This window comes from Drosophila kikkawai, chromosome 3R (assembly GCF_030179895.1).
Source record: "Drosophila kikkawai strain 14028-0561.14 chromosome 3R, DkikHiC1v2, whole genome shotgun sequence".
Lineage (NCBI taxonomy): Eukaryota > Metazoa > Arthropoda > Insecta > Diptera > Drosophilidae > Drosophila > Drosophila kikkawai.
The window spans coordinates 23,483,035-23,497,494 of NC_091731.1; the positions used below are offsets into that span (position 1 = coordinate 23,483,035).

Sequence of the window (14,460 nt, forward strand, 5' to 3'; positions counted from 1 at the left end):
AGCTACGGCGCCTGCAGTTGGTTCGCTGCCGTCGTCAGGTGCAGTCGGGAAAAAGTCGCGAGAAAAATCAATTGTGAAATTTCCACCCTCGCCGAATAATTTTTTCCGTGATCCTCCATGAAGTGGGAGAACTATTGCGACTTTGTGGCCGGATGCTTCGGGGGTGAGTGGAAATCTCCGGCTTGGGATAGGTTTCGCGAGCATCCCATATTCGGTCTTGTCTAGGAATGACGCAATGCCAGAGCCAGATGATGAGCCACTTGTTGATAGGAACAGCACAGACCCAGCGGCCAATGGGCGCCACGGTCAAGTTCATGAGCGGCGGCGCCCCTGATCCCAAAGGCGTATTTTGGTGTCGCCATCGAATTTTTGGCAATCAACATGCAACGGCGGCGGTTCAACATGTGTTCAGCTGTGTAGAAGAATTTTTTAATTAAATTATTTATGTATATTATTTTGATTATTATGATTGGGATTCAGGTGCCTGCGGGGTGCTTGTGGCCCATCCCCTCGACACGATCAAGGTGTGGCAGCAGGCCTCCAACTCCTCCGTCCTGACTGCCGTCCATCAGATCTACAGCAGGAATAATGGGGTAAGTTAGGAAGGGGGTTACGTCTGGTCAGAGTTTCTAAAAAATCGGAATTGATCAATATTGAATTAAATAAAGACAGATTTTTTGCCCCAGCTAAAGCTGTTTACGGACTTATTGACAGATTAAAAAACATTTTTTTTGTATTCTCTGACTAGATGTAATCCTTGAAAGCTTTGGCTGGGAGGAGACACTGGGTTTAATCGGTCGGCAACGCCTTAAAGATTAACGGCTTCTACAGGGGCATGTTCTTCCCATTCATCTCGACGGGAGCCATCAACTCGCTGCTCTTCGGCATCTACGGCAACCATCTGCGCCAGCTGAGGAAGGTGTGCCACAGTGACTACCAGCGGGAGCAGCTGGAATACCACAACATGTTCATGGCAGGATCGGTGGCAGGATTTGTGCAGTCCTTCATTGCCTGTCCCATGGAGTTGATCAAGGTCCGCCTGCAGACGGCTTGCTGTGGGTTTGCTCTAGATTTTGCCATTCAGAAGCTGTAGCTAATGTTTCAAACTCCTCCACAGACTACAATGATTATCTCTACGGCCAGCGACGGACAGCCTTCGGCACTTTTAAAAGGATACTCAAGACTGACGGCATCTCTGGTCTATATCGCGGTCTGCTACCCATGATGTGTCGGTGAGTGCTTCCCCATAAAAAGTAAGGATTCTAGTGTTTTATCTGATCTTTTGCTTAACAGCGACGTTTTGCCTTATGGAATCTATATGCTGGCCTACCGCCAGAGCGTTGACTACCTGGACGGACGGGATTTCGTGCGGCGGCGACGCAGCCAGGCAGACGGATCGAGTATCAATCTGCTGGTGACCACACTGGCCGGCGCTTGGGCAGGAGTCATCTCGTGGGTGTGCGTCATTCCCTTCGACGTGGTGAAGACCCTGATGCAAGCAGACGAGAACCACAAGTTCCGGGGCATCTTTCACTGCGTGAGGGTCAACTACAGAGCCTACGGTTGGCGAAGTATCTTCCGAGGCAGCTGGATGCTGGTGGCGCGGGCGATTCCCTTCAACGCCGCCACTTTCCTGGGCTACGAGTACGCCCTGGAGTGGTGCCAGCGGTGGAATGGCACCTATGTATGACCCAAAGCCTCGTCTGGCGGGGACTAAGAGCTTTAACTAGTTTGTATGCTGTGACCATTGATATCTACTGAAATAAGTGTGATTGAACTTTAATAAACTACTTACGCTTTTTGCTAAAATATATTGTACATATGTATCCTGATGCTATTAAAAGCTTTCAGTAATTTTGCTCAATATTGTAAAATTGTGATACTTAAAGGCACCACTAAAATTAATTAAAAATGAAATGATGTAAAACGCACAATACTATATAAAAACGTTATGCATATGCACATAATACAATTGTTTAAAAATAATAATTTTCTGAACACCTACAAAAAACAATAAGAAAGAAAATATTTAATACCTATTTTATAAAAAATATATTGTACAAAACTGGCAAATAAAAACAAGTAAATTATTAATTGTTATTACTTTGTCGATGAATAATTTCAATTAAGCGTTTTTAGGTTTAAAATTTATTTTTTTTTTTTTAATTTAGTTTTGCTTTTATTGATGACTTAGAAGTTCTTGACACCTGAAATGGTTTATATTAGTTTCAACAACTTTTACACCATTTTGAATATTTTAAATTGCGTCAGACAGTGCTGGAAAACGCTTTGCGCTGCTTTGTTAAGTAAACCGTGCTGCCAACTTAACGGTGTTTCGAGGGCTTAAGTGTGCCCAGCTGCCATGGAGAAAAAACCACTCCTTTGTCGACGAATCGCAAGTTTTATAACTATAAAACCTGGCGGGCACACTGCACAAATTGTCGACAAACAAACAACAACGTACGGATTTGATTTCGTTAATAAATAGATAAAGCGTACGTCGCGCATTTCTCGCTTTATTTTTTTATTGCGCTGCAGCGGACGCGAGTGCGTTTAATGAGGCGTGCCAAGTGGATATTTGCATATGGCCGAAAATCCCAGCAGCTAGCATCACATAGATACTGAAATACACACAAACGAGCACCGCGATGTGCGATGAGTTCCGAAAAGTGTTTCCACAATTGTGCCAGTGCCAGTGAATCGACGTTGAATTGCGAACAATTATTATTGTTGCCAGTACATGTATTAGTATGTGCAGCGGTTTGTGGCGGCGAGCAAAGTTCGCACAGTTCGCGGACAGGAGGTGGCAAACGCTCGAAATAACGGTGTACAGGAAGGCGAAGAGAAAAACAAACTGAAAAGCAGAGTAAACGGACGAGAATTAACGCAACAGAGTGAAATATTCAAGTGCTCCTCCTTCCCGCCATCCATTCTGCCTTCCTTCCTTCCTTCCCCTGCGAAAATCATCCCAAAAACACAAATTACGTGGCAAGTGGTCAGGCGAGAACAACAACAAACGAAAACCTGCTGCTGCAGCAAGTTTGGGACCGTTGTTTTTGGTTACTGTACGTCGTGCCAAGCACGCCCACCCACCCGCTCGCCCCCTGCGAAGCAATCCAATTGGAAGCTAAAAAAGGAGTAGAAGAATCCAATAGAGAACGGCGATAGAACCCACCACCGAAATGTCGTCGCTCAAGGTCGCTGTGAGGGTTCGCCCCTTCAACACTCGGTAAGCTCAGATATTCCAGGCTGGCCACGGCTACGGGATTAAGGATTGAAGTAATGGCACAGGAATGTGGTCGTAGATTCACTGGTTCAGACAAAAAAGGATAATAAAGCGGTTTCCAAAACACATTCAAAGTTCATTATATATTTTTAGAAGAGTTAAGATTACAGCCAAAGATTCAAAACCACAAAAACAGATGAATCCAAGAAAATTGGGGCTAAAGTGTTGCTAGGTTTTCAAACGCTAAAGAAAAGGTGTCCTAGAAGAGGTGTCCTTTTATTATTTTTCCTTATTGAAAATACCATTATATACAATAAATGTGCCGGTATATGAGTAACTAAAGCAATATTTGTTTCATTAATTAGACACTAGTTGTTATTTAAGTAAAATCAAACAAAAATGCCTCTGAAAGCATGTTTACTGTGAGACACACGTAAATAAAGTACACTTTGTGTTATTAATTTGGCCAGCATTGTGCGTTAGAGAATGTTTGCCCAGACTCGTGATAAGGTGGATAAAACGCCCCTCAATGAGGCATTGGGAAATATGTGGCGCATTTAAACTAGCTTGAAAACAGAATTGGCTCTCTGGAAACTCCACATTTTTGGTTAACTTATTTCGGTACAACAAATTCCAGTTGAAATTAAAACATAAAAAAGTACTGGAAGAGTCTGGTGCCTACTTAAAACCACATTAAACCTATGAGCATGTATTTTTCCTACAAACCTCGCCTGATGACGATCGTTAACTATTTTTTGTTGCCCCTTGTTTTTTTGTTTTGTGTCTTTATCTTGCCTATCTGGCGGAGCGGTCATTGCTTTTGGCACAGTTACTTGCGCGAAAAACCAAGGCGGTGAAACAAAAGCTGGCGAAAAAGCCAGAAAGAAGCGAAGAAATTGGCAGAAAGAACGAGGCACAGACAAAGAAAGATGGAAGCCGTAATGATGTCATTCATCTCGGGGGTTCGATAAAAGATTCGCACTCACCTATACACATGAGTTGTCTCTGGGTTCGGGCTTCTTTGTTTATAGGTTTCCGTGTGTTAATTGTCCATGAAATAAAAACAACATCATCAGTGGCAAATGCGGTAATTATAATGGCAAAAAAACTAGAGCTAACTCCCTGACTAGTCGTGACATCATCGTTTTGGCTAGGACTTATGCAAAGCAGCTACTTACAGATACAGTGAATGCTCGATAATGGGATCCGATACAGCGATGGGGACCTAAACTGTATTTCTTTCTTTAATTTAGAGGCAAAGGTACTAGTTTTATGTGATGTTTTCTACTAATGTACAGTTAAACCAAGAAGGTATTAGATATCCATTGATATCTTAAAGATAAATTGTTATAAAGATCACACTGTGTTGCTGTTTTTTGCCAGTTTGTTTAGCCTCCGACAGACATTTTTAGCACATATTTCCACGGCTCCTCCGTGGACATGCAAGACTGACTGACTCTGTAGCCTCCGTGCGAAAACAAAAGCAGAAATATACTATAATTACGTATACGTATGTATGCACCTAAAAAGCGAAAAAAAAAAGGAAATTAATTTTGATTTTGGCACGAAACTGGGCGAACAAGTTCCATATCTCATCGCTGCTCCCATGACTCAGACCAGCGAAATTTGTGGCTGCCGCATAAATGTTTAATTGACGAATGAATCAACGCAGAAAGAGAACTTCCCTACCAAAGGGGTGGGGATGATAAAAAGGGGGAAAGACTTGGCAAGCTAGCAAACAAAGCCCTCGTTGAAGCCGCTCTCTTTCCATAATCTCCAGCTCTCTCACATCGGGCCAAAGATTAACGAATTAAAGCCACTCAAACGCAATGAGCACTGAGCCGACTTGAGTTTGGAAAGGCGAACTGGAGCGGCGTAATCATGCCGCTCTATGGAGAAAGAGAGGAATGACCTAAAATTGTCGCTTGAAATGGGACAAGGCACTGCTTGCTGCAGTCGTAAAATAAATAAAGCTGCCAAGGCAATTCACAAATGCCCTTTCTTTGGGAAACAGAGCAAAAGAAGAAGTTATACTTAAGATTTAAAGATTTTTCAAGTCTAAAAGTATGCGTTTTTAAATAGTATTATGTTTATTTAACTCAAAAATGTTGCATGCTTTTTAAGTTTATATTTTAAATGACCTCTAAAGCTGAATTAAAACTTAATCTACGGCGCCTTACTGCGTACTCTGATTAAGGTTAATGCTAACTTCAGACGCAATATGAAAAAGTGGCTTGAAAGATTAGGGTTTCACAGCAAAACAAATTTATTTTAGTTAATTAGTTTATTTTTACAGAAGGTTAATTATAAGTAGTATGTAAACTATTTCTATTATTCAACGTAAAAATTAATTACATTCCCAGAAATTGCTTTCGGAAGATAATTATTCCCTCAAATCTCCCGAATTTCTCATAAAACGTTTATTACTGTGCTAAACAAGCCATTCAGTAAAAATTGTAATAACAGTCATGTGATCTAGCTCTCGCTCTTTCTCGTTTTGTGTATATATCTTCATATAGTATGTATCTAGTAGAATTTGTTTAATTTTAATTTGGTTCTACTAAAAGTTACGACCCGTATATAGCAGAGCCTACGGATTTAGTATAATTCTGTGGCCGATATTTCTCTGAATTGGATGGCATCAGGGGTCTTCTGTTTATTTACACGCGCCGTCGTGTGTGTTTTTCTTTCAAATGCAGTCCATTTCCGAGTGTGGGTGCCCCTATGAACTCCAGTCAACCGGTTCGGTTCCATCTCTGAACAAACGTTCTGTGCCCAGATGCCAGTTTTTCCTCCCGCCTCTGTTTTATTTGCGCCGCTTTTCCTTTTGATGTTGCAATCAAGTTTTAGTCCGTTTAATATTCCCCACAAACCGGATTTTCTTTTATAATTTGTAGCCAGCGAGCAAAGCACACTGTCGTCTTGATCACAGGGCAAACATGTCAATTGGATTGCATGGTGTGTCTGCCAGCCTTCTTCCACATATTTATTCTATTTCCACTCGCTTTCCCCTGCACCGCCCCCTGACTTTTCGCCATTTGTTCGGGTCATGCAAAAATCTTTAATAGGAATATTTATGAGCTAGCTCTGCGGGGCTATTTATATTCCAACACGAAGAGCCCTGAAAACAGACCAGAGGTGATTTGGTAGAAACGGCAGGGGCCATATTTATTATATAAATTTTAACAATGGGTCGCGCCGCAAAGTCTGTCAGCAGACAAGCTCTCAGTCATCATGGACGACATATATTAAATAAAAATGTAAATAATAATTTGCCCTTTTCATTTGCAGTGAAAATGACTTGGACGCCCAGCTCATCGTGGAGATGGAGAATAAGAAGACGCGTTTGCTGAAGCCCCGGCTGCAGTCCATTCGCGATGCCGGACGGGATAATCATCATGACTTCACCTTTGACTATTCATACTGGTCATTCGACGCGGAGGATCCGCACTTTGCCACCCAGGAGCAGGTGTACAGTGATCTCGGCAATGACGTCGTCGATTGCGCATATGAAGGTGAGCCAAGGGCTAATGGGTCACACGATGCGGTTACCCAATGGTGTCGCCTTAAGCCCCAGCTAATAGCTCAAGTCTGGGTCTAGGCTGTGGGGCCGTCACCCACATGAGGGGTTCACTAAGAAAAAATACACACTGATGATAAGAGAGGTTCCATTTCCGTCATGATAAATTAAAATAAATATATTTTAATATACCTTTATATTCACTATAAAAACCATTTTAAAGTTATCAAGAAAAGTAAAATAATAAATATTAAAATTATATAAAATGTAAATCATTAAATACAAGTTAGTATAGTGGAACTTATTATGCTTAATTTAGCCTTACCTATTTTTTCCGTGTGCTTTTTCCATTAGCCCCCTGCCGAGAGCGTGTTTCTTTCATTCTGTTTTCTAGCACTTACGGTTTTGTTTACATTTTCCCTATGCGTCTGCTTATTGGCTTTGATATTGGGTTTTCCTTTTGCTTCCCTCTCGTTTTCCAAAAAATTTGCTGCTTTGTAAACAACACATTGGGGCTCTAAAAATAAAAGCAGGTCCATATACCGAAACCCACACAACTTGATTATTCAGCCTGAAACGCTCCATTGCCGACTAATTATAGTGAAGTATTTAAGTTTGTATGCAAGTAGGTGCAGTTAGCAATAATCATGCGAACTTCCTGCAGCCCATCAAACCGCTGTGAATAGTATCCAAAAGGGAAAGGTTATGTTTCAGCAAAACAAAACAAAAAACTAAACTGCATTCCCCAAGCGTTTATTATTATTTAACTCAGCTAGGGTATTTAAAACCTCGTCTAGGTTTAAAGTAAGCTGTATTTGATTGCAAAAGCCATTCAGAAAGTAAGGCAAACAACAAACTTTCGCCCACAACTCGAGACGCCAAGCGAAATGGAACAGCTGTTTCAGCTTGTCCGTGGTTTTGGCACGCTTTCAATATCAAATTACGACAAGCCAAGATTGGCAAAGTGGCAACGGGTATGCGAGCACAAATGCAATTGTGAATGCGAATTGGAATGACAGACGACTACGTATGTTGTGTATATAGTATGTACAAGCTATGCAGATAAACCCAGATAGTGGAATTTGAGCCGTAAACAAAACTGGCGTGGCGACCAAATGGCTGGCTAAGACAATGGCTTTAGAGCAGCTGGAAACGTCCAAGATCACTGAACCCAATGTGCTTGTATTGTATAATTTATAGAATATAGTTTTTGTAAATTATGTGTATTTACTAAAAAGGTTGGCTTCTGTGGTATATTAAGTTATTTCAAGTTTAAAACAACCCACTGTAGATAATAACTAATACGTAATACATTAATATGTAATTAAATATCCTAACAAATTACAATAAGTTTGTTCCCTGTCTCAGACTAAACGTCGTTCACATTAACTTGAGCTTGAGCATTTGCGTTTGTCATTGTTGCGGCTGCCCCACCTGTGCAGTCTCGGTTGACGGCGGGTTTGCTTTAAAGCAAATCTTATCTCACACCTGTCTAGCACGGGAGATTGTCCAACGATGTGTTGTAGTGTTTAAGCCGCCCAGTGGGCGTGACACTGGTGACCATCTTCCAATCTCTGCCGGGTGGCATTTGAGCTGATGTCGCCGGATCGGATGGCTTTAATTGCTGTTGGCCAGGCGCCAGCCATGATTTTGCAATTACTTGGTGCTGATAGAAGTCTCTGATGGGTCATGTGGGAGTCATCAGAATAAGTGAATAAATTTGTTTTTCTGGCTTTCTTATCGCTTTCTATAGTTTAAAGTGTTAGTCCCAATAATTGTTTGTGATAACAAAGCAAATCTTGGAAAGTTTCAACAGTTTTATAGCAGTTATATTTTACTATGTATTGTTCATTCATTAAGTAGATACTTGTTGCAAGATTAAGGTTCTCATATATGTATATATACAGCCTTTGATTCGTTGTAATAAAATGCAAAAAGATTTCAATTGAATACAAATAGAAATACATTTATTTTATGGATTTTCCGCAGTATAAAATAAACTTTTTTCTGGTGACTCACTCTGCCCAAGTTAGCTTTAAATATTGCTAGTCAAAATCTAGCGATTGTATGATTATTTAAACACATATATGTATGTACATATATAGATTTACAATCTCCGGGTGACGGTGCACTCTAGTTTTTAGAGTCACGAAATGCTTGCCTCACTTTGGGCGGTTCAGCAATTGCAGCAGACACTCCGTGACTGGCAATTAACTAACTATAGAAATGATGCGCTTGAGTGGCAGCTGCCCAACCTTGGCTTCACTTTTGTTCTGTTCCCTATTGCATAGGGAAAATGCGAATTATATAACTAGTTTACAGTTTATAATCATATATTTTCACACTTCATCTAAAAACATAAATCTTTTCAATCCTTTTCAGGCTACAATGCATGTGTGTTTGCCTATGGACAGACGGGCTCCGGCAAGACCTTCACCATGATGGGCACGCCCAACAATCCTGGCCTGATTCCGCGCATTTGCGAGGAACTGTTTGCCCGAATGCGTGTGGGTCAGGAGTCGGGCACGGGATATCGTACTCATGCCAGCTACCTGGAGATCTACAATGAGCGGGTCAAGGATCTGCTTGCAGCCCAAAGCACTGGCCATGGACTGCGGGTGCGAGAGCATCGCAGCCTGGGCCCCTATGTGGAGAACCTTTCCCAGCATGCCGTCTCCGATTTTGACGAAATTCAGGTGAGTAGCTTGGAAAACTCTTGAGAACTCTGACTTATCCTGGGATTTTTCATCTAAAGGAATGCATCGCCAGGGGAAATGCTCAACGCACCACGGCCAGCACCAATATGAACGATACGAGCAGCCGCAGTCACGCCATCTTTACGATCACATTTGTGCAGGCCGTCTTCATGAATGACATGCCAAGCGAAACAGTCTCGAAGATCCATCTGGTCGATTTGGCAGGCAGGTGCGTAAGCGTAAGCGTAAGCGGAGCATGAAGCTCTGCTCTAGAAAGTAAAACCAGGCTTGGGGGAGAAATATAAATTGTGATTTATTTTTGCCCACTTTGAAATGCTAACTTATTTTTGCTTCTTTCAGCGAGCGTGCCAATGCAACTGGGGCAACGGGTCAGCGGCTGAAAGAGGGCGCCCACATCAATAAATCTTTGGTGACTCTGGGCAGCGTCATCTCCGCTTTGGCGGAGCAAACGGGCGGCAGTCTGACCAACTCCACGCAGGCCACCACCCCGAATGGGGCCAGCAAGCGAGTGCTTTACATTCCATACCGTGACTCCATTCTCACCTGGCTGCTGAAGGACAGTCTGGGCGGCAACAGCAAGACCATCATGATTGCCGCACTCTCGCCGGCGGACTGCAACTACAGCGAAACACTGAGCACGTTAAGGTACGCGAATCGAGCCAAGAACATCATCAACAAGCCAACGGTTAACGAGGATTCCAATGTCAAGCTGATTCGCGAGCTCCGGGAGGAGATCAACAAGCTCAAGTCCATGCTGTCGGGAGATATTGTAAGTAGCTGGACATTAAAAAATATAACTATAAAATTACATAAATAATTGTTTTTAATATACTTCAGCACTCACTGCAGCCGTCGCTCAAGGTCCTGGCCGATCTCCAAAAGAAAGAGGCCCAGGAGAAAGTCCTCACCGAGGAGTGGACGGAGAAGTGGAAGGTGGCCCAGTCTATATTGCAGGAGCAAAAGAGTCTGGGCCTGCGAAAGTCGGGTGTGGGCGTGGTCCTTGACTCAGAGATGCCACATCTCATTGGCATCCACAACGACGTGACCACGGGAGTGACGCTTTACAGCCTGAAGGAGGGCGAGACGCGAATTGGCAGCGAGGATGCGGATATGGCGCAGGACATTGAATTGGCCGGCGACGGCATACGAGCACAGCACTGCAGCATTGTCCTTAAAGGCGGTGTGGTTACGCTGCATCCTTGGCCCTTGGCCCAGTGCTGGGTGAATGCCCACCTAATTGACGAACCCAAGCAGATTTCGCAGGGCGATATTATATTGTTGGGCCGCACGAATATATTTCGATTCAATAATCCCGCCGAGGCGGCCAAGCTGCGCAAGGACCTGAGTCGCTCTCAGCTGGACATGTCGCGACTGTCGTTGATTACCTCGTCCAAGGAGAACCTGCTCGCCTGCAGCATTTACTCGGATGAGGATGGAGCGTCGCCGTATAAGCGGCCAGAGCGGCAGTACTATCCGCAGCGGCCCATGTCGCGGGATGATCCCGAGTTGCAGGATGAAAATCGCAAGATACTGGACACTATTGAGAATGCCCTGAAGCAACTCAATGTGGTGAGTACATTAAGGGGACAAGGAGTTGAGGTTAATTTGGAATAAAAACCATATAGCTTATAAAAGTATAAATTAATTTAATTACTTACTTTTTTATTTATTTCTGCAGGAGCGCGTCCAGATGCACGACCAATACAAGACCAAGGTGCGAAAGCTGACCGAGGAGCTGATTCGCCTGGAGCAGGAAGAAATGGATGGTTTACAGCTGTTGAATTGCCGCGAACAAGAGCTGGTTGCTCGCAAGGACATGTTGCTCTGGGAGAAGAACAACGAGAAGGTCCAGGTGCGTCCTTCGGATCAGATCTCTTTTGATCCAATTGCATGTGATCATTGATTGTTGTGCTTGTTTTTGCCTGCTCTCTCTCTCTATCTTTCGACTTATTGTTTTCCTTGTTTTGGCTTTATGTTCCTTATGATTTTCTGTTCGTTCCATTTTCGTTTTAGATCGACATTGTGTGTAGACAAATTTCAGCGTTTCAGACGCAGCTCGACTCTAAGAAACGAGATTTCTCTGAGTATGTAGCGAAAGAATTGCAGGAACTGCAAGATTGTGGCAAGCTGGATGAGGTTTGTTCGTTTGTTTGGACTTATTTTGCCTAGAGTTTAGAGATGAATAACAAAATAATATACATAAATGAATATCATGATGAACTCGTATATCTTTTTGTTCACAGATGGGGCTGAAGATTGAAGAGGGCACTCCCCTGAACGATGAGCTGCTTTTGCAAGTGTCCGATTCGCTGGATCTCTTTGCAGCGCAGTTCATCAAGGACACTGTGCGAAGAAATGTAAGTTTAGCCTTCACATTTCTCCTTATTATGCAAGAAAAAAATGTTTTATATGGTTTTCAGAACGAGGAAATCCGAAAACTTGACGAACAAATCGCCGAAAAGGAGCGTATACTCAATGCCAGCACCAGCAAAATAGCCAAGGTCGATGAAACCATGCTGGAGATCCAGGCCCAGCTGGAGCGTCTGCGTCTGGAACGCGCCGAAAGCGAAGCCGAGGCCCAGGCGATGCGAGCCAAAAAGCAGAATATGAAGCTGCAGCTGGGCAGCAAGTCCATGTCCATGTCCACCTCGACCAGCACTAACGAGGCCGACGATGTGTCCAAATCGGACACGTACGAAACCTGTGATACCTTCCACACCGCCCAGTCGAACTTTTCGATCGTCTCATCGCCCACGATCACGGAGGGCCAGCAGTCGCCGCTCAGCAATTGTTCCTGCGAAGCGGAGGACGAAGCCGAGGATACGCGCAAGGACGACGATCTATCGGGTAGCAGCGAAGATGCATCGCGCACCTGTACCGCTGGTGCCAGCAGCGGTAGTGGGAGTGGCATTGGTGGCTCCGGCTCCGGATCTGCTCCCACTGCCACGCCCAGTTCCCAGGCCATTATGAGCGACAGCGGCGTGTGCCTGGATCACCGCAATCAGGCTCTGCTCCAGAACGGACTCATTAACAACTACCGGCAAGGAGTGCGAACCAGCGACGAGGACACCGGTTCCTGTTCCTCCTGCGAGCTGGGACGGCACTCGGATGTTTCGCGTCCCTACTGTCCACTGCACTCGCTGCGCCGCAAAATCGCCGCCCAAAAGGCACTGATCATGAAGAACCTGGAAACGGACCTTAACAAGGCCCAGTTGGATGAGCATATCGCCGACCTGCAGGATCTGCAACGACGCTACATACAAATGGAGCAGGAGATGCTCCAGTCGGTGCAGGATCTGGAGGCCCACGCCCAGTGTTGTGCTGACGAGCGGTCCGGCATGGAGCGGCAGTACGAGCTGGCCAGCTCCATCATGCGCTCCAGTGCCATGAGCCCCACCAGCATGGAGGAGTCCACCTCGCAGATTTATTCGCCCAGCATGACCCGGTCATGCCCATCCATGCGGGAATTTCGTAAGTTTTTGGTTGCAAGGAAGCCTTTTTTCCCTTTTAACTTGTGATCCTTTCAGCTGAGGGCGAACACTTCATCACCATTCCCAGCTTTGTGATGCGCGGCGCTGGTAAGCAGACGCACTACGAGTATGAGGTGCGCATCGCTCTGCCCGATGGAAAGCTCAACATCCTGCGGCGCTACAGTCGCTTCCGGGAGCTGCACCTGTGCATGAAGCACTGCTACGGGGCCAAAGTGAGTTGAAGAAAAGTACGGCTTTAAGCTTACTAATTAATGCGTTTTTTTGGTCAGATCTCTGCACTACCCTTCCCGCGACGGGAGCTATTCGCATCGAACAGTGAACCGGTGGCCAAGCATAGACGCCGCCTTCTGGAGCTGTACCTGCGCCGCCTGTTCGTCGTGTGCTCAAAGATTCCGCAGTGCCCGATCTACGACGGACCCGGCGGACCGGGCCTCACGCGCGCCTCCCTCGTCCAGCTGTCGTCTTTTTTCAAGAAAGGCCTGTTCGAGAACGGGAAGCATGGGACGGGATAATAGTTAACCTACTGCTGAATTATCTCCTGCCTACAGTGTGTCTATTTATATACTTGTACTACCTGCTGAGCTACATGAACGACAACAATATGGACCTGTTTTGATTGTTAGCTAGCCCAAGTACCACTGTTAAGAGTAATTAGGATTAAGGCCCTGAGTAGCTGTGTAAGACCACCAGTGTCCTTTCTCATCCAGCACACACACACATTTTTTTATACCCATTGTTATTGAATGTATCGGAGCTTTATATTGAATTTACTGTAACTGCCAGTGGCGTTGTTGCAATCAATCCAAGTGCAAATATGTCTATTAGTATCAAGTTTGTTGCTGTTTGCGGCCAGTTTTAATTAGTTAATTCTTCTCTTTACTCTTTACTCTTCACTAGTTAAATATACGCCTTGAATGTACAACTTCCAAAAGTTATTCCAGTTATTTACAATCTGTGATTAGCAATTGAAGTTATATGGAATCAGAGTCCAAACAAATGAGTAATCCAACTACAATCTCTTAGGCGTAAGCTACTACTTGTACAAATCGAACACTGATGGGTTTAGGCGGGCAGATGTTTAGCAGTAGGTATTAGGTCCTAGCCAGTAAGTCCCTAGCACTAATTCGTCGCAATTACACTAAACTAAATTAGATTAATTAAGAGTACAATTCCCGAAAATGTAACAACAACATGAAATGTTCAATGTAAGATCCATAGAGTAAGTTTACTTCTAGCGGTAAGATAGTTTATTGTGAATGGTGAAAATTGGTCGATCGGTGGATCGGTCAATGGCAATAAGTGAAACAATAATAGCCTAGATGTGTAATGAAATCAGCGCCCACTCAAACGGCAGAACCGATTTGACACCGGAGTGGATGCTGTCCAAAAAAAATAAATATACGTAAATATATACATACTATTGAAATTGCCGACATTAATTTGTGATTTTGTGCATTAGCGAAGGAGGTACTTAATTTGAAAAATGCGAGAGCAAAAATTGTTTCT

General features: G+C 44.0%; 2 protein-coding genes across 3 annotated transcripts; both read left to right on the forward strand.

The window, feature by feature from the left end:
* Positions 1-30: 30 nt before the first annotated feature.
* Positions 31-2,100, forward strand: LOC108083684 (solute carrier family 25 member 45). Of its 2 annotated transcripts, XM_017179562.3 has the most exons (5): positions 31-163; positions 481-593; positions 815-1,055; positions 1,118-1,232; positions 1,294-2,100. In XM_017179562.3, exons 1-5 carry the CDS (start codon positions 118-120, stop codon positions 1,688-1,690), a joined length of 912 nt encoding a protein of 303 aa, XP_017035051.1. In that variant the 5' UTR covers positions 31-117; the 3' UTR covers positions 1,691-2,100. The 2 variants fall into 2 exon arrangements, with proteins under 2 accessions (XP_017035051.1, XP_017035054.1); XM_017179565.2 differs by lacking the exon at positions 31-163 and having other exon boundaries at positions 491-593; positions 749-1,055.
* A 327-nt stretch (positions 2,101-2,427) lies between these two features.
* Klp98A (kinesin-like protein 98A) lies at positions 2,428-14,393 on the forward strand. The gene is made up of 12 exons (XM_017179635.2): positions 2,428-3,229; positions 6,518-6,741; positions 9,129-9,442; positions 9,502-9,671; positions 9,803-10,232; positions 10,301-11,032; positions 11,142-11,315; positions 11,477-11,599; positions 11,707-11,820; positions 11,884-12,934; positions 12,991-13,166; positions 13,224-14,393. Exons 1-12 carry the CDS (start codon positions 3,183-3,185, stop codon positions 13,464-13,466), a joined length of 3,798 nt encoding a protein of 1,265 aa, XP_017035124.1. The 5' UTR covers positions 2,428-3,182; the 3' UTR covers positions 13,467-14,393.
* Positions 14,394-14,460: the final 67 nt, after the last annotated feature.